The 21,632-nt window shown below is 32.5% G+C and overlaps 1 protein-coding gene and 1 long non-coding RNA gene across 2 annotated transcripts; one reads left to right on the top strand and one right to left on the bottom strand.

Annotated features, from left to right (window-relative positions):
- The first annotated feature begins 8,556 nt into the window (after positions 1–8,556).
- Positions 8,557–16,712, top strand: LOC129876209 (uncharacterized). The gene is made up of 5 exons (XM_055951574.1): positions 8,557–8,732; positions 9,737–10,166; positions 15,099–15,127; positions 15,211–16,125; positions 16,274–16,712. The coding sequence occupies exons 2-4, from the start codon at positions 9,839–9,841 to the stop codon at positions 16,102–16,104; spliced, it is 1,251 nt and encodes a 416-aa protein (XP_055807549.1). The 5' UTR covers positions 8,557–8,732; positions 9,737–9,838; the 3' UTR covers positions 16,105–16,125; positions 16,274–16,712.
- A 247-nt stretch (positions 16,713–16,959) lies between these two features.
- On the bottom strand, positions 16,960–17,755 carry LOC129876210 (uncharacterized). The gene is made up of 3 exons (XR_008763333.1): positions 17,668–17,755; positions 17,248–17,295; positions 16,960–17,164 (listed from the first exon to the last, which is right to left on the bottom strand). It is a non-coding gene; the product is annotated as an uncharacterized LOC129876210 (long non-coding RNA).
- Positions 17,756–21,632: the final 3,877 nt, after the last annotated feature.

The raw sequence follows: 21,632 nt of genomic DNA, 5'->3' as shown, positions 1-21,632 counted from the left end.
GGCATTTTGCGCGAGGTTTAAGAATGGGTTTTGAACGTGTTCCGTACTTGAACTTGGAGAAGGAAAGTGAATTGGAGGTCTTCCATCGCCTGGAACAGGCGTGTTGGCGGCTATAGCTAGGTTTGATAATTCTCGATTCTTTTGTATCTCAACTCTCATCTCGGCAATTTGTTGCACTAACTGTGCAATCAGCTCATTTTGTTCAGCGATGACAGGGTCTGTCACAACAATATCAGTCAACCCAGTGTCCTCATTATTTCTAGTCATCTTTCTTTTTCTTATTATCGAATTTCGATCAGGAAAGGAATCTTTAGGCACTTTAGATCTCGTGAAGTATGGATGCTCGGCCAGATTATCAACACAGATCAATTCTAAATACCTGCATAGAAAATAACTCAAAAGGCAAATATGTCAGTCTGCATTCATAAGAGATAATGCAAAATGTCATACCAAAAAGGATAAACATATAAGAGTTGCTTTGTTTGAAGACAAGATAACCCACGAGTATTGAAAGATGACAAAATAGATAGGAATTTGCCTATTGATTTTAGGATTTAGTGTATCGAGAAATATGACTTGCGTTGAATCAAGATCTTCTTGTCTCTTTCACGGTTGTGTCTATTGATGTTGGTATCTCTTTGTAAAATATGAAGGGAGAAAGCAAGCTTTTAAAAATAGAAGTCAAACCTTGAAAGGTTGCCTACGTATCCCAAGAAAGAAATGCCAGGCCCTATGTAGTTTGACTAGCTCCGACAAATCAACCATTTTTGAGAGGAGAGAGTAAGTTTAGGATATGTACCTTCAGGCCCTATGAAATATATTTATGGTAAGGTTGTTATCATTTGCCATTGTTTAAATGCATATTCGTTAATTTGGAGGTCAATTTAATAACTTGATGATTTGCTTTCTGAATTTCGGAAGAAGGTTTAATATTTTACTGATTGTGACATAATTTATTAATTGAAATAATTATAGTAACTAATATTTTTTTAAAAGATTTGCTAATATGCTATGATCATTTTTTGTATTTATCATAATTAATTTTGTCTTTTTTATAAAAGTTTGAAATAAAATTAGTATCTACTACTTTAAATAATTTTAATGTCCCACCACTTTAAAGTTAATGCTCCACTATCTTGGAATAAAACACCTTTTGAGTGGTTTTAGGGGAATCTTGAAAAGTTATTTGTTTTATCTATCTTTTTTTGAAATTTTTTGAATTAAAGGGATTTGGCCAATTGTCTTGGTTGATGGGATTGTCTGTTATCAATGCCTATAAAGACAGAGATAAATCACAAACACAAGAGGGAGAGTAGAGAGAGAGAGTTGAAAGAAAAAGAAGAAGAAAACATTTTACTTTACAAGTTAAAAATCTCAAACAGAAAACAAAAAGAAAGTTCCTTGTACACTTGATATTCTATTCCTAGCATTGAGCATTGGTTCTTAGATTTTGATTTCCTTCTTCATAACTAAAGTATCCAGGTTAGTCTCAACCTCTCTTCATATACTAGTTTTTATTATTTTTAAAACATTTTGCCTTGTTTGTTATTTCTATTGAAATATAATTATCATTATGATGTATCTCTATATTATTCGCATACTGCTCTGTATCTTCTTCATAGTTTAGCAGGATTTGAACTTCAAAGTTTGAGATGCGAAGCTTTCGCTTGGGTCGGAGAAGCTACTACATTTCACATCTTTGTCTACTCATATTATTTCTATTTACTTTTCTTTATTTTTGTTAGGTTGTAATAATTTGTAAATACTATATAATGAAATTATTTGGGGACTGTCTAAGAGGGGAGGGGAACTAACGTGCTACTTGTTTATTTTACTTTGTCATAATTTGTGTGTATTTGCTTATAAGTATTGATTGATTGATCGTAGTTATTAAAACAATGTAGTTACCTAACTCTTAGACTAAAATCTAAGTTTGGATTTGAATATCGTTTCTATAGGTATTTGTCTAGTTAATCGGAAAAATCGCCTAAAGTTACTATACCAATGATTTAAAATCACCAACTCATGTTATTAAATAAATGGCTTAAATAATCAAGTTTACATTAGACTATGTATGTTTATCTAAAGTCATGCCTATTGGATTTACTTAATATTTCAATATACTAAATTCATACAAGAAGATCATATCCGCACGATTAAATAAAGTATTTGCAGTCTTTAGATAGAATAATACTTTTAAGTTTTTAATAAACATTTTCAAAATTTTATAGAAACCATGTTTATAAGACTTAATAATAATTTCAACATGTCAATTAGATGTAATATATATATATATATATATATATATATATATATATATATATATATACATATTTTAAGAATGTTGTTTTATGTAGAAATCATGCTTATAGATTAAAATTATCTTTGTCGTTTAAAATCATGTCTTAGTTAGTGTGATGTTATACATTTTTAACAATTTAGAAATCATGCTAATACGATGTAACAACTAATTCTCGACATACCATTTCGTATAGAAATCATGCTCCAATGATTTTATAATTTTAATATATCATTTCTGTATATATTTTAATTAATATTTTAACATACCATTTTATGTGGACATCATATTCATAGGATTTATAAGTTTTAATATATCATGTCCACATATACTTTAAGTAATATTCTTAACATATTAATCATATAGAAATCACACTCATATGATCTTAATAATTATTTGTCATATTATTCTTACATTGAAATCACGCCCATAACTTTCGATAAATCTTGTTATGGAGGAATCATGCTTATATTATTTTTAATAATCTTTCAACTTACTATTAATTAGAAATCTTATTTATATGATGTTATAAATACATTAGTTAATAACTAAAATCATTAAAATGCGCTTTTATTTATCAAATTAATCGTAAATATTCATGTCGAGTAATTATACTTTACCTTTATGTCATCTTATCTTAGTATTCGTACATTCTTGATATTTACTTTGACTTTCACAACCTATGTTTGTTTTCAATCATGTTAATTAATTAATATAGAGGCTTATTTGAGATTTTACGTGCTAAATGTCGTCTTACTTGTTTTGTTTGACGACGTGTCTAATTAAGAAACCTACATTTTTCTTTAGTCTAACACCTACCTTAATAGTAAGTCCAATGCCTCTTGGATATTAAGTTGGGACGCTAGACATCCTTTAAGACGTTAGTTTTTAATATTTCTTTTAAAAACTAAGTCAAATAATTTTCAAATCGTTGGACAACCGCATGTTGACGGCTATTTTAAGTGCTAAAACCTTCTTAAAATAGTAATATGAACCTCGTACCTTTTTCTCTAAATTTTTAAGACTTAAATCTGTTAGAGTCTTTTAAATTAAGTTTTCTTTAATTTTTTTAAAAAATAAGTGGCGACTCCTCTTTTACTAAAATTGATTTTTTCTTATAAAGATGAAATTAATTTTGCACTTTGTCCATTTTAGACATAACAACTCTGTCGTGAAACTTAATGTACGTTTCAGTAGCTACTGAAATGTGACACAGAATTTACGAGATATTCTTACAGATTGTAGGGTATTTAAAGGGTCGTGGAAGGGCTCGTGGAACTTGGGTTTGGAGGTTGGGCTCAGGGTCACTTCTATGGACCCTTCCTACGGTCTGTAGAAATTTCTACGGTCCGTAGAAATCATCCGTAGAAGGAGTCTGACTAAACTCAGATTTCACCAAGTCTTTGGGGACCCTACGAGTCCCATCTATGACTTGTAAAACCTTCTATGGGTCGTAGGTTCCCACTCATAGCCATTGGGAAGTGCTCTGCCCTTATTTCTCTAGGCTTCTCGGAGTTGTTCTATGTTAGATTAATGCGGGGTGTTACAATATCTCTCCTTTGGATCATTTGTCCTCGAATGATGACCAAACTAAGAATTTACTTATTCAAAAACTCAAACTTATGAATAACTACTCTAGTACTCATGAAGGCACTAAACTTTGAGATAAGAATAGAAATAGTACCTTCAACATCAACGCTAGAAGCAACGAACATATGCGAATACTTGGCTTTCATATCCTCTTCGGTCTTTTTCAGTCTTGACTATTATTTTCTCGACGCGAATTTTACTATCTAAAATTAAATTATCTCTATAATTTATATAAGCAATTATTTGAGTGTTATGGAAGAATTGTTTGGTTTCATGAAATTAATTCACTTCTTATTTGAGTGTTTATATTTGTGTAGATATATGACCAGCTTATATCTAATAAATAATATGGTTTTATATTTTTATATATATTTTTGTTTTAATTCAAAACAAAAGAAAACTTTCACTAGATAATATTACATATAGAAGTAACCGTTCTCATTCAATTTATGCGGAGAATATTATTTTCCAATCCTTAAATGGTAAGCGGTAAAGTGGAATTAAATCGATATAATATATTAACATTCTATCTTTTAATTTTGCATGTGTCATCTTTCTAGACACCACATATTTAAAGAGCAAACAAAATTAGTAGAAAAGTATTATTCTCTTCGATTTAATTAAAATTAGGAAAAAAGTATTATTCTCTTCAATTTAATTAATGTAATATTTTTGAAATACTTTTATTCCTAGTGATATAATTTATAAATTATATATATATATATATATATATATTTTAATTTTATTATAAATTATGAATAAATTGTTCTATTTTAAAAAATTTATATCTAACCAAATATCATCACATTAATTAAAATAATAGAAAATTAGCACTTAACATTAACCGACATCCACACATAATAAGTTATTCTATATAACGCCGTAATCTGTGCGGACTAGCTTGTCAAGTGGCACTCACTTTTGTTGTTTTCGGCCAAGCGGCACTCACTTTTTTATACTCTGTGAAAGCGAAACTTTCAAAATTAGAATCCAAGTTGGTCAAATTAATTATAAATATTTATTATGTATTTAATAAATATTTAAAAAATTTATAATTTATAATTAATTAAAAATTAAAACATGGTCATTTTCAACATATACCTTTTTAGTTTATAAAATAAAATATTTATTTTAATTTAAGCGTTTTACTTTTTTATTTGTCCTAAAATGGAGTGTTTTTTTTTAATATATATTTAGTAAGTTTTTTTTATATCAATAATCACATGTGATAAATGTAATAACATAAGATTCAAAAGACTACATATATCTTATTACAAGATTCAAATTTTTTTATTAATTTATTAAACTTCATATCCAATTAAACTAAAATACTTAGAGTAGGACAGGGAAAATACTTTTAATTTGACATATTTTGTATTATTTTATCTTTAATATATTTTAAATTCTTACAATAATTTTCCCAAAATAAAATCACGAACATCCTCTTCTTACTTTTCTAAAAATAGTTAAGTCAATTTATCTTTTTTCTTGGTATAGAATTTTAAAAAGGAAAACTTGTAGGATAGGGCTGCTTATCTGGCGAATAATTTCACTTAACGATTTGGCCTATCGGATATCGATTTTTAAATTTACTAATCCGCTAGCGAACCTATAAGATATCAGTTGATTCGGTAACGGATTATCAATTATTGGACGGTTATTGGGCGGTGTATCAGATAACCTATAAGAAGTTCGTAGACTATTTGACAACGAGAAAGAACTTAAGTTGACATTGAAAAGGTGGAGTTGATTGAAGAAAAGATATACCATCAAACAAAAGTTAAGGATACGTTGGCTTCAAATTGGTGAATCATATTTTTACAGAATTGTGCACAACCAAAGCAAAAGACACATGTCAATTGCCTACAGACTGAAAAAAAGTGTAGGTATATGGTAATTCTTAACGGGTTAACGATTTATCCGATAAGATAATTTAATAATCCGCCCCCACATCAATAAGCCGTTAGTTATAAAATTTTAATCCATTCTTCAACCGTTTATTTGATAATTCAATACCAATAAGTTAATATGTCAGTTTTGCAATTGACTTATTGATTACGATTCGATTTTAAACACCTATTATTGGAAGTAGAAAAATAAAGTATTTGGCATGTGCCCAATATTTCAATGTACCAAGTGGCATTGCTTGACCAGCAACGCTTTTCTTAATTCCCATTTGTTTTGTTTTTCTTTCATTTTGATTTTCTGTTCCCATTTGAGCTTTTTGACCAAATGCCTACCGACTTCTCAAATTCAACCATCAATCACCGCCCGCATTTTCTTTTCGTTGGTCTTTTTTCGAGATAATAGCTAAAAGCCATTTTAATTTATAGTTGGATTTTTAATTATATATTTTAATTTCACGGGAGTTTTATTATTCTTTAGAGTGTTTTAAGTTGAAATTGTTACTTTCTTAAATGTTTAGCTGTCAATGTAAGTATTTGAGAGAGTGAACACAAAAAACAAATATTAAAACTTTATTTTTAATATCTCTTTTCATAAATATATGCATTTTAAATTTTTATTTTTTTCTTATTTATTGTCTTTCTTCTTCATAGCAACAAAGACAAAATTTCTTCACCATTCACCATCTCTAAGTCGTCACCTTCACCATTATTGATTTCACACAAGTTTTTAAATTGTCATGTAAAAAATTTGTAAAACCAAACAAATCAATTATAGATAAAAAAAATGACATGTATTTATATCACCCTAAAATGATTTGATCAGATTTGAAAAAAATCAAATTGGATTTATATCAAATTCAATTGAACCCCCAAAAGAGAATATTTTTTCTTTTCTCAAATCTCAATCAATCAACTACATCTTAGAATTCACATGTTATCAACCTCATTAATTGTTCAATCATGGTGAATAACCATTTTCTCTTCAAATTTGATGCCGCCGACGAGGACATGAAATGCATCATCGGCTCTTCCTCATCTTCCCTAAGAGGAGTACTTGTCTCAGTTGACCTCCATTAATGGCAATTCCGCTCCTCCGTTCGTCCTCTCTCTTTCCTTCCCCCTCACTTTTTTTTAGTTTGTCATTCAGGTTTTCTAGCGAGCAAAGCTTGAATATCGTTCGACGAACTCCGCCATCACTATTCATCTTTGTTCCTCACAAGCCAACTCCGATGGACTTTGATGTTTACAGTACTAATGCAATTACTTTAGGAATTTGAAGAAATGGGGGAAATATAGGAGAAAGGGGAAAAGAATTATTAAAAAAAACTTTTAAAAAATAAATTAATCAAATTTTCACATGTCAAAGGCCTGCAATTCACTGATCAACACATATGTGATTATGGCTTTTTAAGGGTATAATTATTTCAATTTTAAACAGTTCAAGGGGTAATAAAACTCCCATAAAATAAAAGTGTGTAGTTAAAAATTCGAATATAGATTAAGAGGCATTTTGGCTATTTTCTCTTTCTTTTTTCGCTTAGAGAAGGCATATTGGACCATAACTTATAATGGAAAAGAAAACAGACCATAACTTGCATAAAAAGAACTTTTAATTGTTTCCAATTACATCTTCAAAGATGTTTTCTAATGGTGAAAATTTTAGGGATTTCTTCATGATTATTCCGGAGGAATAAAATACAAAATAATTACCTCGCACAAATATTCTTTATTATAAATACTAATCTGTTTTACAGTTTGAAATAGCTATATATTGTTACTAATTAATAATTTTGTACTACATTTCAATCCAGATACACCACTTCTTCAGATTTCAAGTTGGTTATGTACTTGTATCAAATATACTGGATATATGTATCTTTGATATAAGATAAATCCTGAAATACAGATACATATGGAGAGAGACGAGCGAGAGAGGAGAGAGGCAAGTGAGAGAGTCAATGTATCTCAAATACATGCAAATCACGCTTGGATACAATGTATATAAAATAATTTACATCTAATTTAGCCTGCATGTATCTAGGATAAATGTATCTCAGTGTGCCAGATACATGTATATGATGAAGTAAATATGGTATGAAATGTAATTTCAAAAACTAAAGTAAGAGGACGTAATTAGACCCTAAACTAATGTATTTATTCACATGTATAATGTATGCATTCATAAATTTTACCCCTGAAAAGACTGTTACAATAGTTAAACACAATGCTGTTATATTTTAAAAGGTGAAGCATGATGCAAGATGTTATAGGCATCACTATGCGAGAGGCATAAACCTTAAAACACAGGGCATTAGTCTCCTAGATCTACGTGGCGTAAGTCTAATATATAGCCACATGAATATTTATCACTTATTTTAAATTAGAAATTTCAAAAATCTTTTTTTTCTTTCTTAAACTCCATATTCAATTAAATTGCATCATGTAAATTAAAACGAAAGAAAATATAATTTATTTAAATATCCATTCATAAAAAATATACAGCATAATTTAATACAGATACATGAAATGATAAGTAACCACCATCCAAAGTTGAATCCCAATATTTTAACCTCACTGGTTTGGCAAATTTACTAATGATTAAAAGAAAAAAAAAAGGAGGCAATTTAACCAACATAACAAACAAAACAATTCCCTTGCACGTTTTACTTAACGCCGTTTAAACAAACCATCCTTCCCCGTGGAACTGCTATGTTTGTTTCGTAACCCCCCAAACAGAAGAACGCTCTTCGCATTCGCAAATCGCCGTCTAAAACGACCTGACTCCTCTCTCTCTCTCTCTCTTCCCGCAACTCAGAAGAAGAAGAATCAGAACCTTTACTTTCTCTCTCTATATCTGTAGATGCCCAACCTCATCCACCCTCTTCACTAATCGCTTGATTTCCCAGCTACACGGTCGCCGGACGGTGAATTTCCCGGTAAGGATTGATCGGTTTATTTTGTTTTTACAGGGAAATTTGATATTGATATGTTTATATATTTTGGAATTTCTTGTATGTACTTGTTTGAGCTGTAGAATTTGTTTCATGAATGGATATGTGTGAGTGACTAGGTTTAGAGATAAGTAAGGAAATTCTGAGGTTTCTGGGAAGATAATTGGTGATTATTTTTTATTTTATCATTTTTTTGGCTTTATTTCGGATCTATATGACCTCCGTTGTGTTCGATACCCTTTTTTTTTTTTGCAACAGGGACTCACTCTCCAGTGTGTTTTCGTCCAAATTAGCTTAGATGTAATAGAATTTTTTTCTGGCAATATAAATCTTAGGTTTAGTTCGAGGATCTGATTTAATGGATATTTTGCGTTGGGTTTATTACTGTATGTAATTCTTCACTAGGAGCTTTCTTTTCGATATGGGATTATTCTCTTCTAATGTCTTGTCGTTGAAGTATGTTAGACTTTTAGAATTTTACAAAATTGGAAATCACGGTTCCATTTTGAGCTGAAAATGTTCTTCCAAAAATGGGAATTTAGTTTCTAGTGGAATGTTATATTGGTATTTTCAATGAATAAGTTTTTCTCTTCTAAGAGGCATCCCTTCCCAGATTCTCAGCATTAGCTGTTGCAACTTTCTGCATAAATCTTATTCTATTGGGTGGGGGAGTGTTGTATGGGTGACTTGGCGCATTACAGTGATGTATGGTGTTCTCTGTGCAAAACTTGAATGGGTTTAACAATGTGAGCAACCTGGAAAATATCTGCGTTGAGTGTGGAGATTGGCTCTTGAATTGCCCTCAAAGTGTCCCGCATGTATGACAGCATTATATCTCGAACCATTAACTTGTTATATGTGTTCAGTGTGAAGGATAATTCGTGCTGCGTTCCTGTGTACCAAAAAGATTTTGCCGCGATAGTTAAAATGCATTTTGCTTTGCTTTTGATAGTTTTGTTTTTTGACTTTTTTCTTTTTTGTTGTTTCAGAAAATTTAACTCTCAAATTTGAATCATGAAGTAGCATGCTGGCATTGTCATTGGTCTGGCTGATAGCTGCCTAAATATTGTATGCTTTGTGTGTAAGCAAGCATGGGTTCCGCTTGCTGTGTTGCTGCCAGAGATAGAGCTGTTATAGATGGATCAAACTGTGATAATTTGCAGAGGAATATCCGTCAATCTCCTACATGGAGCTTTCGGTGGGATAATCGGGGACGAGTGGCTGGGGAGGAGACGCCAGTGAATTGGTCTTCTGATGGAATTGGTGGCAACGACGGATTAGAATTTAAATCTGGAACAACTGTAGGAACAGTATATGCATCTGAAGAGGGTAGTCCATTGGAAAGTTTCAGATCATTTGCATGGCAGAAGTCACCAGTTTCTGATGGAAATAATCGAAACTTTTCACTTCCTTTATTGGGTAAATACTTGCACTGCTCTCCCTTTTGCTTTTGTATCAAATGAAATGATAAATTCCTAATAACTAGGTGATTATGCAAATTGAAGAGAAAAAAGATGTGAAGTTCTGATTGCAAATGATGAGTTTGAATCACTCATTCTCTTTTCCCTTTTTGAACTTTGTGAATTATGAGAATACCTAATTGGATGACATAATGGTGGATGCTTTGTCATTCTGTGTGGGGAATGTTGATGCAAAACTTTATCAAAGATCATGAGTCCTCTTCAGGAAGAAATAATCAGCTAATTCTAGCAGACCAAATTCTCATGCGAGAAATGTTCATTAAGTTGAAATGTAGAGAAGAGTTAGAAGAAGGGGAAGTCTATATATAGAATTGATTTTAGGTAAAAATAGGAGGTGGCGAGCACTGAAATGAAAGATGTTGCATGTGTGTGCTTATCGGATGTGAAATTGTTCAGCCATACAATGAGCTTCTTTTTTATTGTGAATTTTGTTTGGGTGTCAAGTACTATACAAGTGAGCTTTGTAGCTCTGAGATGTCTAGACTGTAGAATTTGTCATAGAGAAGATTGAGCTGCTGGCAGTGGTGATTGATGGCTACTCTGTTTTTATAAGAGGATATTATCAAATGATGAAGATAAGTAGTGGAGAGGGTTGAAAATGTAGACTATTTGCATGTTCTCCCATTGGGGAGGTGCAAGTAGTTTAAGCTGAAAATGTAGTTTCTTGTGTGCTGCTATGATCAACTTTTTAGATCATTGGAGCATATGAAATATTTTGTTTGAAAGGTTGTCGTTAAAATAAATAGTTACTTGTCACTTGTCACTTGCTTTATCAAAGGATAAAGAATATTTTAAGTTGTCACTTGCTTAATTACAGGTTGTTGGTCGTTACGTTTGAGTTGTGGGGAACAGAAATATTAGGTTTTGTTGGAACGTCCTCTGCTACCCCTACAAAGTTGAGGTCAAATATTTGTTCTCAAAGAAACTCGCAATCTCCGAGTTTTCTTGTATGCTTCATATATATGACTTGCACTTGTATTTTTATCAGAGTGAAGTATAACATTAGTTAAATATGGTGAGTATTTTTTTCATTTTCTTGCTTATGTAGACTGTCATTTTCCTCAACCTTAAGAAAATGCCAACCTTACCTCTTTACCCCGAGAAGCAAGATCGCTAAAGTAAACTTTTTCTGCATACCTTGAAGCTGATTTGGACCATCATTTTTTAGTCAGTAATTTTATTCAACAAGGGTCAATCTTTATTGATATCAAAGAAGCAGTAAGTTAATGCATCAAAACATAGTTGCAATTCATGTTAAGTACCTGACTGTGTCAATAATACCATTTACATTCTCTTGCAAGACTATGTATGCCTCCTTTTTTTTTGCCATAAAAATTTCTCTTTATCCAGTGTGCCCACCATACAGCCTGTGGAATAGTGTTCCAAATGTAACTTGCATTTTTGTTGAGATCTCTTTTACTCCAACATTTTAGAAACTCTACCATTGAGTTATGCATTGACAAACTTATCCTAGGATGTTTAGAGATTTGAGAGGTAACTGTACAGTGTAAAAATAGATGATTCGAATCCTCTGATTGCTCCTCATGTAATGAGCATTTACTGCATAAATGGAACTTTCTTCTGGAGTTTGGATGGGTCAGGCAAGCATCATCGGCTACAAGCCAAATAAAGCAACTCGCCTTGGATGGAGTTCTTCCATGGCTACGAACTTGTGTCAGGAGGAGTTATCCACTTGAAGCTAGATTTACTGAGAACAAGCCTATGGAATGTCCAACTACTCCGGGGCATCAGACTTGTTCAGAGCTGTAAATGTGCTGTTCAGTTCAGAAGTCGCAACAAAAGACATGTATTCTGTATCTCCCAAACACAACAATGTCTTGTAAAGAATGAGGTTCCAATTTGATGTCACCCAGCCGTAGCATATTGCTGAGGCATATAGTGTACAGATCTGGAAGTTGATCCACGAGAGGGGAAGTCCCCATCCAGTCTTGCCAAAGTATCATCTGTTCATTGTCCCCCAAAAGTGATCTTGTGTTGGAAAAGAATTCTCCCAGAAGGATCTAATGAATTTCCATCAAACTGTGCCATGCAGAGTGTTCTGAGTTTTTTATCATCTAGGGATCTAGTAAAGAATATTTCTCTTTCACAACTCTCCTCCATAGGGCCTTATTATCTTTATTAGATCTTCACAACCATTATATAATAAGACTTTCTTTGTATGTTTTCAAATCTTTTTCTCCTGGACCACTCTATCTCTTATCTGCGGCGACTCCATTTACCAGACTAACCTTCTTTTGTTGTTCCCTTGCCAAAGAATTTTTTTTTGTCAGCTTGTTCAATCTGTCAATGAACAGACGGGGAGAGAAACAGGAGAACAGTGTAAGTAGGGTATCGAGTACACTATTGATGCCAATAAATCCACTGCCCAAGGAAAGATATTGACATTTCGGATTTGAAAGTCTTTTTTCCACCTTCACTATGCAGTCCCAAAGAGAAATAGACCTGAATTTTCTCCCCAGGGTAATCCCAGATATATAATGGGAAGGCTGCCTATATTGCAATTTAAGATGTAGACCAGTCATTGAATGTTGAGAACAATGTCTACAGGAAACAGGAAGCTCTTTGAGAAATTAATATGACGACCAGTAATCATTCTGAAAAAAATGTGATTAAAGTATCATATGAATATAAAATGTGAGAGATGTTCAGACTATTTGATCCTCTGTGGTCTGCTGCATAACCTTTCATCCAACTGAGGTGAATAGCTTTTGAGAACAATTTACTAACAACCTCTCTATCTCCATGAGGTAGTGGTAAAGTCTGCGTACATCATACACTCCCCAGACCCCACTTGTGGGATTTCATTGGCTATGTTGTTGTTGTTGTTACTAAGTCCTTCCATAACAAGAATAAAAGAGGAATGGAGACAGGGGATGCCCTTGCCTTATATATATATATATATATATTTTATTTTATTTTTAAAAAAAAGTGGGAAGCTCCAAAGTGCAAAGTTGGATTACCATTTTACCCATGTACTAAATTATAATATTATAAAAAATCTAATTAATTAAACATTAAATAGTAAAATTTCTCTAGTGTTTTGTTTTAAAAGAGTAAAAACATCTCATAATAAATTAGATCTTTTCTGCTACTCGTAACATCTCATAATAAATTGAGTCTTTTACTACTCGTAACATCTCATTATAAATAAGTGTTTTCTATTATTTCATCTGGTTATGTTCACAATTTCTTGAGTTTTTTCTCCATCAAGTACTTACAATCCCCCCCCCCTTTATATTTTGACTTTTTTAATATTCATGTGTTTGTGTCAAAGCAAGGTTCTGTGACTTTTAACCGCATTTCGGTTGATCATGATGTGATTCAATACATGTATCAGTTTAGCTTTTATTTTTCATGCGTGATAGTTAATTTTAGAAGATAAGTTCTTCTATAATAGTATGTATTTATCTTTAAATTAAAGTACTATATATGTGACGAAAATAGCATCAAATTTGCAAGATTTTCTAACCTCAACTAATGAGTTAGTTACATTTTTTTGTGTGTTTTGATTTTTATTTTATAGCATTGAGAGAGTCCAATAGTATATGTAAATTTGTATGAAATATTTTAAGATAAACGTTCAATACACTTTCTCAGAGACTAGTTCCTCTATAAATAGGAAAGGAGCCATGAGGAGCCCCGTTGGTAAGAACGGAGAATCTTGTTGATCTCATCTGGAAGCATTCTTGAATGTTATTTTTTATAGATGAAGGTAGTCGGGATGGGACATGATAACTTCGATTTTAATTTTTTTTGTTGAAATGTCATGCCTTTAATTCTTTCAAAGGCATTGTTCTATTATTTTTGTGATTGATGCTATATATATTTTGATTCTTCTGGCTCTCTGGATGTGATGAAATTCTTACAGCATATCATATGGTAGAAGTCTTCTGCTGACTCATCATATCTTTATATGGAGGCCATTTACCCAAAGATGAATTGTGTTCTTTTATATACCCTATTATATGTTTTTGTTTTGCACCCTGATGATACTTTTTTTTTTTTGCTTCAAAAGGGAAGGATTTTATTTATTTTAATAATATCGGATCAACCATACAAAAGAGGAACTACTCTAGTATTTGTAGTTCCAATAGCATCTCTTTCAAGTACATTCATTACAAAGGAAGGAGATACGTCAAAAATATAAGGCTGATTGTTTGCCATATGTAGATCCTGTGTTTTCCTTCCGTGTTTAGCTAGTAGATCTGCTACTGAGTTAGCTTCCCTCGGGGTGAACTGCAGTAAAGCTCCCTCCATCTACTGGATTAGTGACCCGCAATCATTGTAAATATGAGAGTATTTGTGATTATTGCTATATAAGGTATTTAGCAGTACCTGGGAGTCAGTTTCCACGAGTAATTGCTTTATATTATTTCTTTATGCTAGAGTGAGGCCATGTAGCAAAGAAAATGCTTCTGTATGCAGTGCATTTTGCCCTTTGATTTTGCAAGAAAAACCCACCATCCAATTTCCTACATGATTCCTAATTACTCCGCCTGCCCTTCCGCATGAGGATTGAGGATCGAATGAGCCATCGATATTTAATTTGAGCTGACCTTCAGGGGGTTTACTCCAGGATACTGGAATAGGATTTTTTGGGTTCGTAATGCAAGTGTTATGGGATAGTGTTTGTTAAGAGATTTTTTTTTTGTACGCTTTTGGTGTGTAAATTGCTATGGAAGCCATAACCATTATTCTTCTTGTGACTATCTTTTAGATGTGTAACAAAACATTATCTTTTTTCATCTTGCCCTTAGATTCTATATACTATGAAAATATAAGTAGCCCTTTATGGATGGAAATCATATGTTTGTTTGGAAAATGACAATATTATTATTTACCTTTGCAGATCCCTTGGCTGAGAGGAATTCCACCGAGGTAACAACAGAGCGGTTTTTCTTATTTCTGAAGACAATTTCATGGCATGTTTATGAGTTTTTGACATGCCTTCTTTCTTTTAGGTTAAAGAATTAGCTGGTTCATCAGCACTTTCACTCCCCTCTCCTGTAAAGCTATCTCCATCCGCTCCCTCCGTATCATCTTTATCTGCATCTCCTTTATCATCGCGTGGCCAGCTGCCTCCTGCTAGCTTTACTCCTTGTTTGCCTCACCATTCTTCAGCGCACCAGCTGGTACAACAAGTTTCTGATAGCCGTGTATCAGGGCTGAAATCACCTACATTTTCAATTTCTGAAGAATCATCTTCCTTTGTGCTCCCTGGTTGGAGTAATGATTCAACTAGGGGCTCTCATGGTGGATCATCAGATGGTTGGTCAGTTCCTGCCTTTGCTGACCTGGCAAATCCTCGTAGAGACAGGTGGTCATTTGATACTGAATCCTTTGGTTTCCATCGTGAAAGGGCTACTAGCCAAAGTTCTGGTTCATCTTCGTTCGATCTCCAAACCTGTGGCATATGTGCAAAGCTATTGAATGAACTTGCTGTTGCTGTTCTAGTTTGCGGTCATGTTTTCCATGCTGAGTGCTTGGAGAATATGACACCTGAAATCAATAGGTATGACCCAGCTTGCCCTGCCTGTACTTTTGGGGAGAAGCAAGCCTTGAAGATATATGAAAAAGCAAAAGCTAAGATAGAATTGAAAGCTAGAAAAAGATTTCGAAACAGAATTGTTGACAGTGATGCTAGTGGCAATCTTGCTCGGTTAGAGAGTCAGAAAAGTAGTGCTCATGAAGTAGGGTGTCCCAGGATGAGCTCCAGTTCCAGTATGAAGAGCCCTTCAAAGAGGCCCTTCCTACGGCATTATTTCTCCTTTGGTTCAAAGGGATCAAGATCCTACTCTGAGAGTCATTCATCTCGGAAAAAGGGGTTTTCCTGGACAAGGTCTAACAAAAAGTAGGTTTCTTTATGGGCATAAAAGGTAAGGAAATTCCTTTAGACATTTACCCAGTAATATTGTAAAGCTTGTTTCTCGTTTACATCCTCGTTTTGCAGTGGATTTCTGATAGATTTTAATCCAAAGCCCATTCTCGTCTGACAAATGGTTTACATTGCATTCACATCTGCAGATACCATGGGTAAGCTCTCTCAGCTACCTTTTTGGGTAGTGGAGAGTCTTGAAAGCAGTCATGATCTTGATGATGGAAATGCATTCGCAGGCCAGGTTATACACTGTAAAAATGGGAACAATACAAGCTGGATGATTAATTTGTTATGTAGGAAAGGTGAAGATGCAAATCTAAAATAGTAGTTCTTTCAGTGGTATGTTCTCTTGGGTTCCATACATGTCAAGGCCATGAAAAATTGTCCTGAAGATTTTATATGCTTAAAAAGTGCTCATCTCTATTGTCTATACAGTAGCAGATATGTGGTGTTCTACTCCTGCCTGAGAGTAGCCTCCGCCCTTGTATAACTTTGTATTTTTTTTGTATTTATTTGAGTAATACTCCGTTTATCAGCAACAGTGAATGTCATGACACCTTAAAAGGAATGGTTATTACTTAAGAATACTGGAGTCGAAGTATGGTGCATGTCCAGCTTGAAATGGACTAATTTTTTTAGGGGTCGTTTGGTAGCGGCTTATAATTATGCTTCTATTTTGCCTAAGATAATATACCAATTTTTTCTTAATTTATATATGTATTAGTTATGTGGGTTTTAAAATTGCAAATCAAATATCGTATTAATATTATTCATTAAATATTTATTAACTAGCTATCGAATATTGTATAACTTAAATGAAAATTAATACCTGAACAAGTTTTTTTTATTGATACCAAACGACTTTACTGTGTCCAGAGCAGGTCAGAGAATCGAATGATCTGATATCTCTGATAAGGTCCTTTGATATTGAGTATGAATTTAGAAAGGGAACAGAGTTTACCTAAAGTGTAAGATTTGGGTCGTGGGTCGCCCATGTGGAACGATCTGATCCAATTCTATCCGACCCAAGAAGTTGTCTGAGAAGAGATAAGATTCAATTATCTCTTAATTTTTTTTAAAAAATAAGGGGGTGGGGGGTGAGGGGGGCGAGAACAGTTACCTTGTAACTAATAACTTCTCAAATCCTCTTTACAAATAAGAGGGATTCCTTTACAAAGAAAACAGACAACGTAAGAACAAAAATAGAGAAAAGGAAAAATTCTTTCTATCTGAAGATTAACAAATGATTTAAACACAAATATATATTTAGTTTGTGAATCAAACTTTTTTTTCTAGTGATTCAAAGAGAGACTTTGGAGCAATCCGTTTGAGCAGCAAAATCAAAGACTTTCGCTACGAATACAAGGTAACTAACCTGTTGATTTCGCTCTAAATTTCTTTTAAATGGTATCAGAGTCAAAATTAATTGCTCCATGTTTGTGAAATCTGACTTGAAATAAATTTTCAAGTCTGTAATTTCTTTTGAAATAATTTAAGTGTGGTAATTCTAAAAATTAAAGGTGTAGAAATTTACTCTTACCTGTTAATAATAAGCAAGAAATAATGAAAAAGATTAAATACAGACAGATTTGTATTAGTTCTTTTTCATATCTGCAATTTTTTTCTTCCGTTTCTTCATTTTTTTTTTTCTGATAGAAGAAGATGAATATTGACAAAGTTATATAATGTGAAGGAAATGAATTATGAAAATGACTTTGTTCATAGATAAAAAAAATAAACAAGTTTTATTGAAAAACGTGAAAATTTCGTTGTTATCATTAATTATATAAAAGGATGCGTAATACAATATGTCATGTAATACTATTTAATATAGTAGTCCAACTTTTTGACTTGTGTGATTTTTTGGAAAGAAGAAAGTGACTGTCATTATTTTATTGTTCGGAAGTAGAGGAAATATAGTATAGTATTATTTAGTTCTCTCTCATTGATAATTTGTGTGAAATAGAGTACAACTTTTTGACTTCAAGTGAGAATGGTGTAACATTTTTCTTATTCCACATTTAAAAAAAAAAGTGTTAATTGCATGTACTATATCTTTATAGTACAAGTATACTAATTGTTAAAATAGTAGTCATTTTTTGAGAACATACTGTGATCATATTATTTTTAAAAAATAAAACTAAATGACAACATATTTTCCTGAGAAACGTGTGCTGATATATGACTACTAGCATTACCATGGCAATTTTATTATTAATTTTACATATGGTAAAAAATGATTGAGATATTGACTTTAATATCTTTTATTTTATTAATAATAATAGTCATGTATTAATATATGAGTACATTGATTATGGTTCAGATATATAAATAAATTTGATATAAAAATATATTTTTTTCTCTTAGTCATAAGCCTTTTAGTAAGATTCTTTAGCCTTCTATCAAAAATTTGTGACATACGTTGTCACATTAAATGGTATTAACCATATTTCTGATTTCTTATTCCTATTTCAGATATGGCTGAACGGGAACATGCTCAAATTGTTCCAAGTGAGAGTGGTAATGAAAGAGGAACAAAAAAAAATTGTAGAAGAGTGCGTCGTAAAAAGATAAGAATCAATAACAGTTCAGATTCTGAGCCTGAAGTCATAAGGAATGACTCAAGGATATTATAAAGTCTAAACAGAGATAAAAGAGCATGTGTAAGGGAAGGATTAAGACTTATAAAGAGTTCAAAAACATTAAAATGAACTCGTTTGACCAATTACCAAATTATCTCAATCTGTTTTGGATTAAAATTAATGAGATATATATTGTTACATATATGTTGAGGATTGGGATGTGTTAGGTATTTTGTATAGTTCATTACCATAATATTGAAAGAATGAACTAGCAGACATTTATCACGATTTTGGTCCTAATGAACCACTTTGGAGGTTCACATTGGCTCTAGAAGCTAGATGGCCAGCGTGATCCCATATAAATAAATTCTAGTATTTAGATTCTTGTTATGTTTTACATATTATGTAATGAACACCTTTGATTATATTTAATATGAATATATGTGTTTTTATCTTATTTTACATTATCGAATGATGTAAACTATTTGACTGAAAATCCTTGTGAGTATAGTCTTTAAAGTATTAAAATACATATTAAGATTTTTTTTATTTTGGTTAAATATTTAGTTAGTAGATGATGATTGGATGCTTACGTATCTTTTCGATTCTACACTAAATGTGAAACCTTCATGAGAATTGATTTGCTTAAATGTGTATGTCACATGCAAAATTGATTAAAAATACTTGCGTGATTGTCTCTTAATTACAAACATGACATCAAAAAGTATAATTGCTGACTTGAATAAAGGTGAAAAACTGAACAGTGATAATTATAACATCCGGAGTCATAAAATATGGTATGTATTGAAATAAAAAAATGCTCTCGAAGGTATAAACTATGTTTTGAATCAACCAGAAGAGGGTAACACTGCACAACACAATTGTATGTAAAAACTGTGAAATCATGACAATGGCCTAAAGCAATCTTCAAGACAATGGTACCTGAGATTTCATAAGGAGGTGATTTCATTTAATTTTACCAAGATCGATGAAGACCGTTACATCTATGTGAAAAAGTCCTATGAAAAATTTATAATTCTTTCTCTTTATGTAGATGATATTTTATTAACCGGAAATAATTTAGAGTATGTAAAAACTGTGAAATCATGACTTTCAAAATTATTTGATATGAAAGATATAGGTGAAACAAACTATATATTGGGTGTTAAGATCCAAAGAAATCGTTCAAAGAAATTTTTGAGTTTCTCTCAAGAAACATACATAAAGAAAATATTGAAACGCTTTTGAATGAATAGTTGCAAATCCATGGATACTCCTATAGCAAGAGGTGAAACTTTAAGCCTTTAAATGTGTCCAAAGACTGAAAAGAAAAAGAAATACATGTCTCGAGCTCCATATTCCAGTGTTGTCGGGATTTTAATGTATGCTATGATGTGTACTCGCCCAGACATTTATTATGTTGTAGTTCTGGTTAGTAGGTATCAATCCAATCCTGGAAGAGATCATTAGAAAGCAGTAAAGAGAATATTTCGACACCTGAAGGGAACTGCAGATCATTCACTATGTTATAATGGATCTGATTTATTTCTAAGAGGTTACACAAATGCTGATTGGGCTGGTGACTGGAATGATAGAGAATCAACCTTCGGCTATGCTTTCTTACTTAATGGTGGTGCTATTTCATGAAAAAGTAAGAAACAAACTTGCACAGTTCTTTCAACTATGAAATCTGAATTTGTAGTTTATGCATCTATAGTATAAGAAGCCGTTTGGTTAAAGAGATTTTTTCATGCCCCGAGAGGGTACCTTAGGCATTGCCGGTACTCAAAAATCATCTCTGACCTCCGAGAGAACCACTTGATCTCATCACTCATTCGTTCGTCAGTAAAAAACTTAAGTGAAAATAAGAATACTTATGTGGGCTCGCCATCATCAATATTAAATGAAAAAAATAATCCTTAAAAGAAGTAGTTTCAAAAAAGAACTACTCCAATTACATTATCAAACTCTGTCTATGAAGCCTCTAACACTATCAGACGGTGCCAATGACATGTCCATGGCTACCTCAAAAGAAACATAATACTCAACAATAATAAAAGGATAAAAAGTTCCTTCGAATACAAGAAGGACTCATCAAATAACTAAAAAGTAATGATCTTCAATGATGCGCCTGTTGAGGATTTCTAACACCTGTAGCTGCATCATAAAATGATGTAGGTCGAATGACGTCAGTACATGAAATGTACAAGTATGTAAAATGGTAGAAAAGTAAGAATAGATATCAAGAAACTCCTCTCAGAAGACTCGGCTCAGAACTCAACATCAATGTGTAATGCAAGTTTAAAAATAATAATAATAATAATAACAATATTAATAATAACAACAATAATAATAATAATAATAACAATAATAACAATAATAATAACACTGCAGCAGCAGCAACAACAACAAGCAGCAACAAGCAGCAACAGCAGCAGCAACAACGAGAAGCAACAAGCAGCAACAGCAGCAACAAGCACAACAACAACAACAACAACAACAAGCAGCAGCAACAACAACAACAACAACAACAAGCAGCAGCAACAACAACAACAACAAGCAGCAACAACAACAACAACAAGCAGCAGCAACAACAACAACAACAACAAGCAGCAGCAGCAACAACAACAACAACAACAAGCAGCAGCAACAACAACAACAACAATAAGCAGCAATGCTTACTCAGTTGAAAGTTTCTTTAACCAACAACCATCACTTATGAGCTAGTGATGATACAACGAAGCGATGTTTTTGCCTCATCCATCCAATACCTTGCTAGGGTAAAGGACATCACCATCTTGGATCCAATCATCAAAGTCCTCTTTTTGGGACTTAAGAGGTATAGCCTCTATCCTACGCTGGCTACGTAGTTCTGGATTTTAGTCAATTAAACTCTTATCCAACTTAGTGCTCAATATTACGT

The sequence above is a fragment of the Solanum dulcamara genome, chromosome 12 (genome assembly GCF_947179165.1).
Source record: "Solanum dulcamara chromosome 12, daSolDulc1.2, whole genome shotgun sequence".
Lineage (NCBI taxonomy): Eukaryota > Viridiplantae > Streptophyta > Magnoliopsida > Solanales > Solanaceae > Solanum > Solanum dulcamara.
This window is presented reverse-complemented; position numbering and strand designations above follow the sequence as displayed.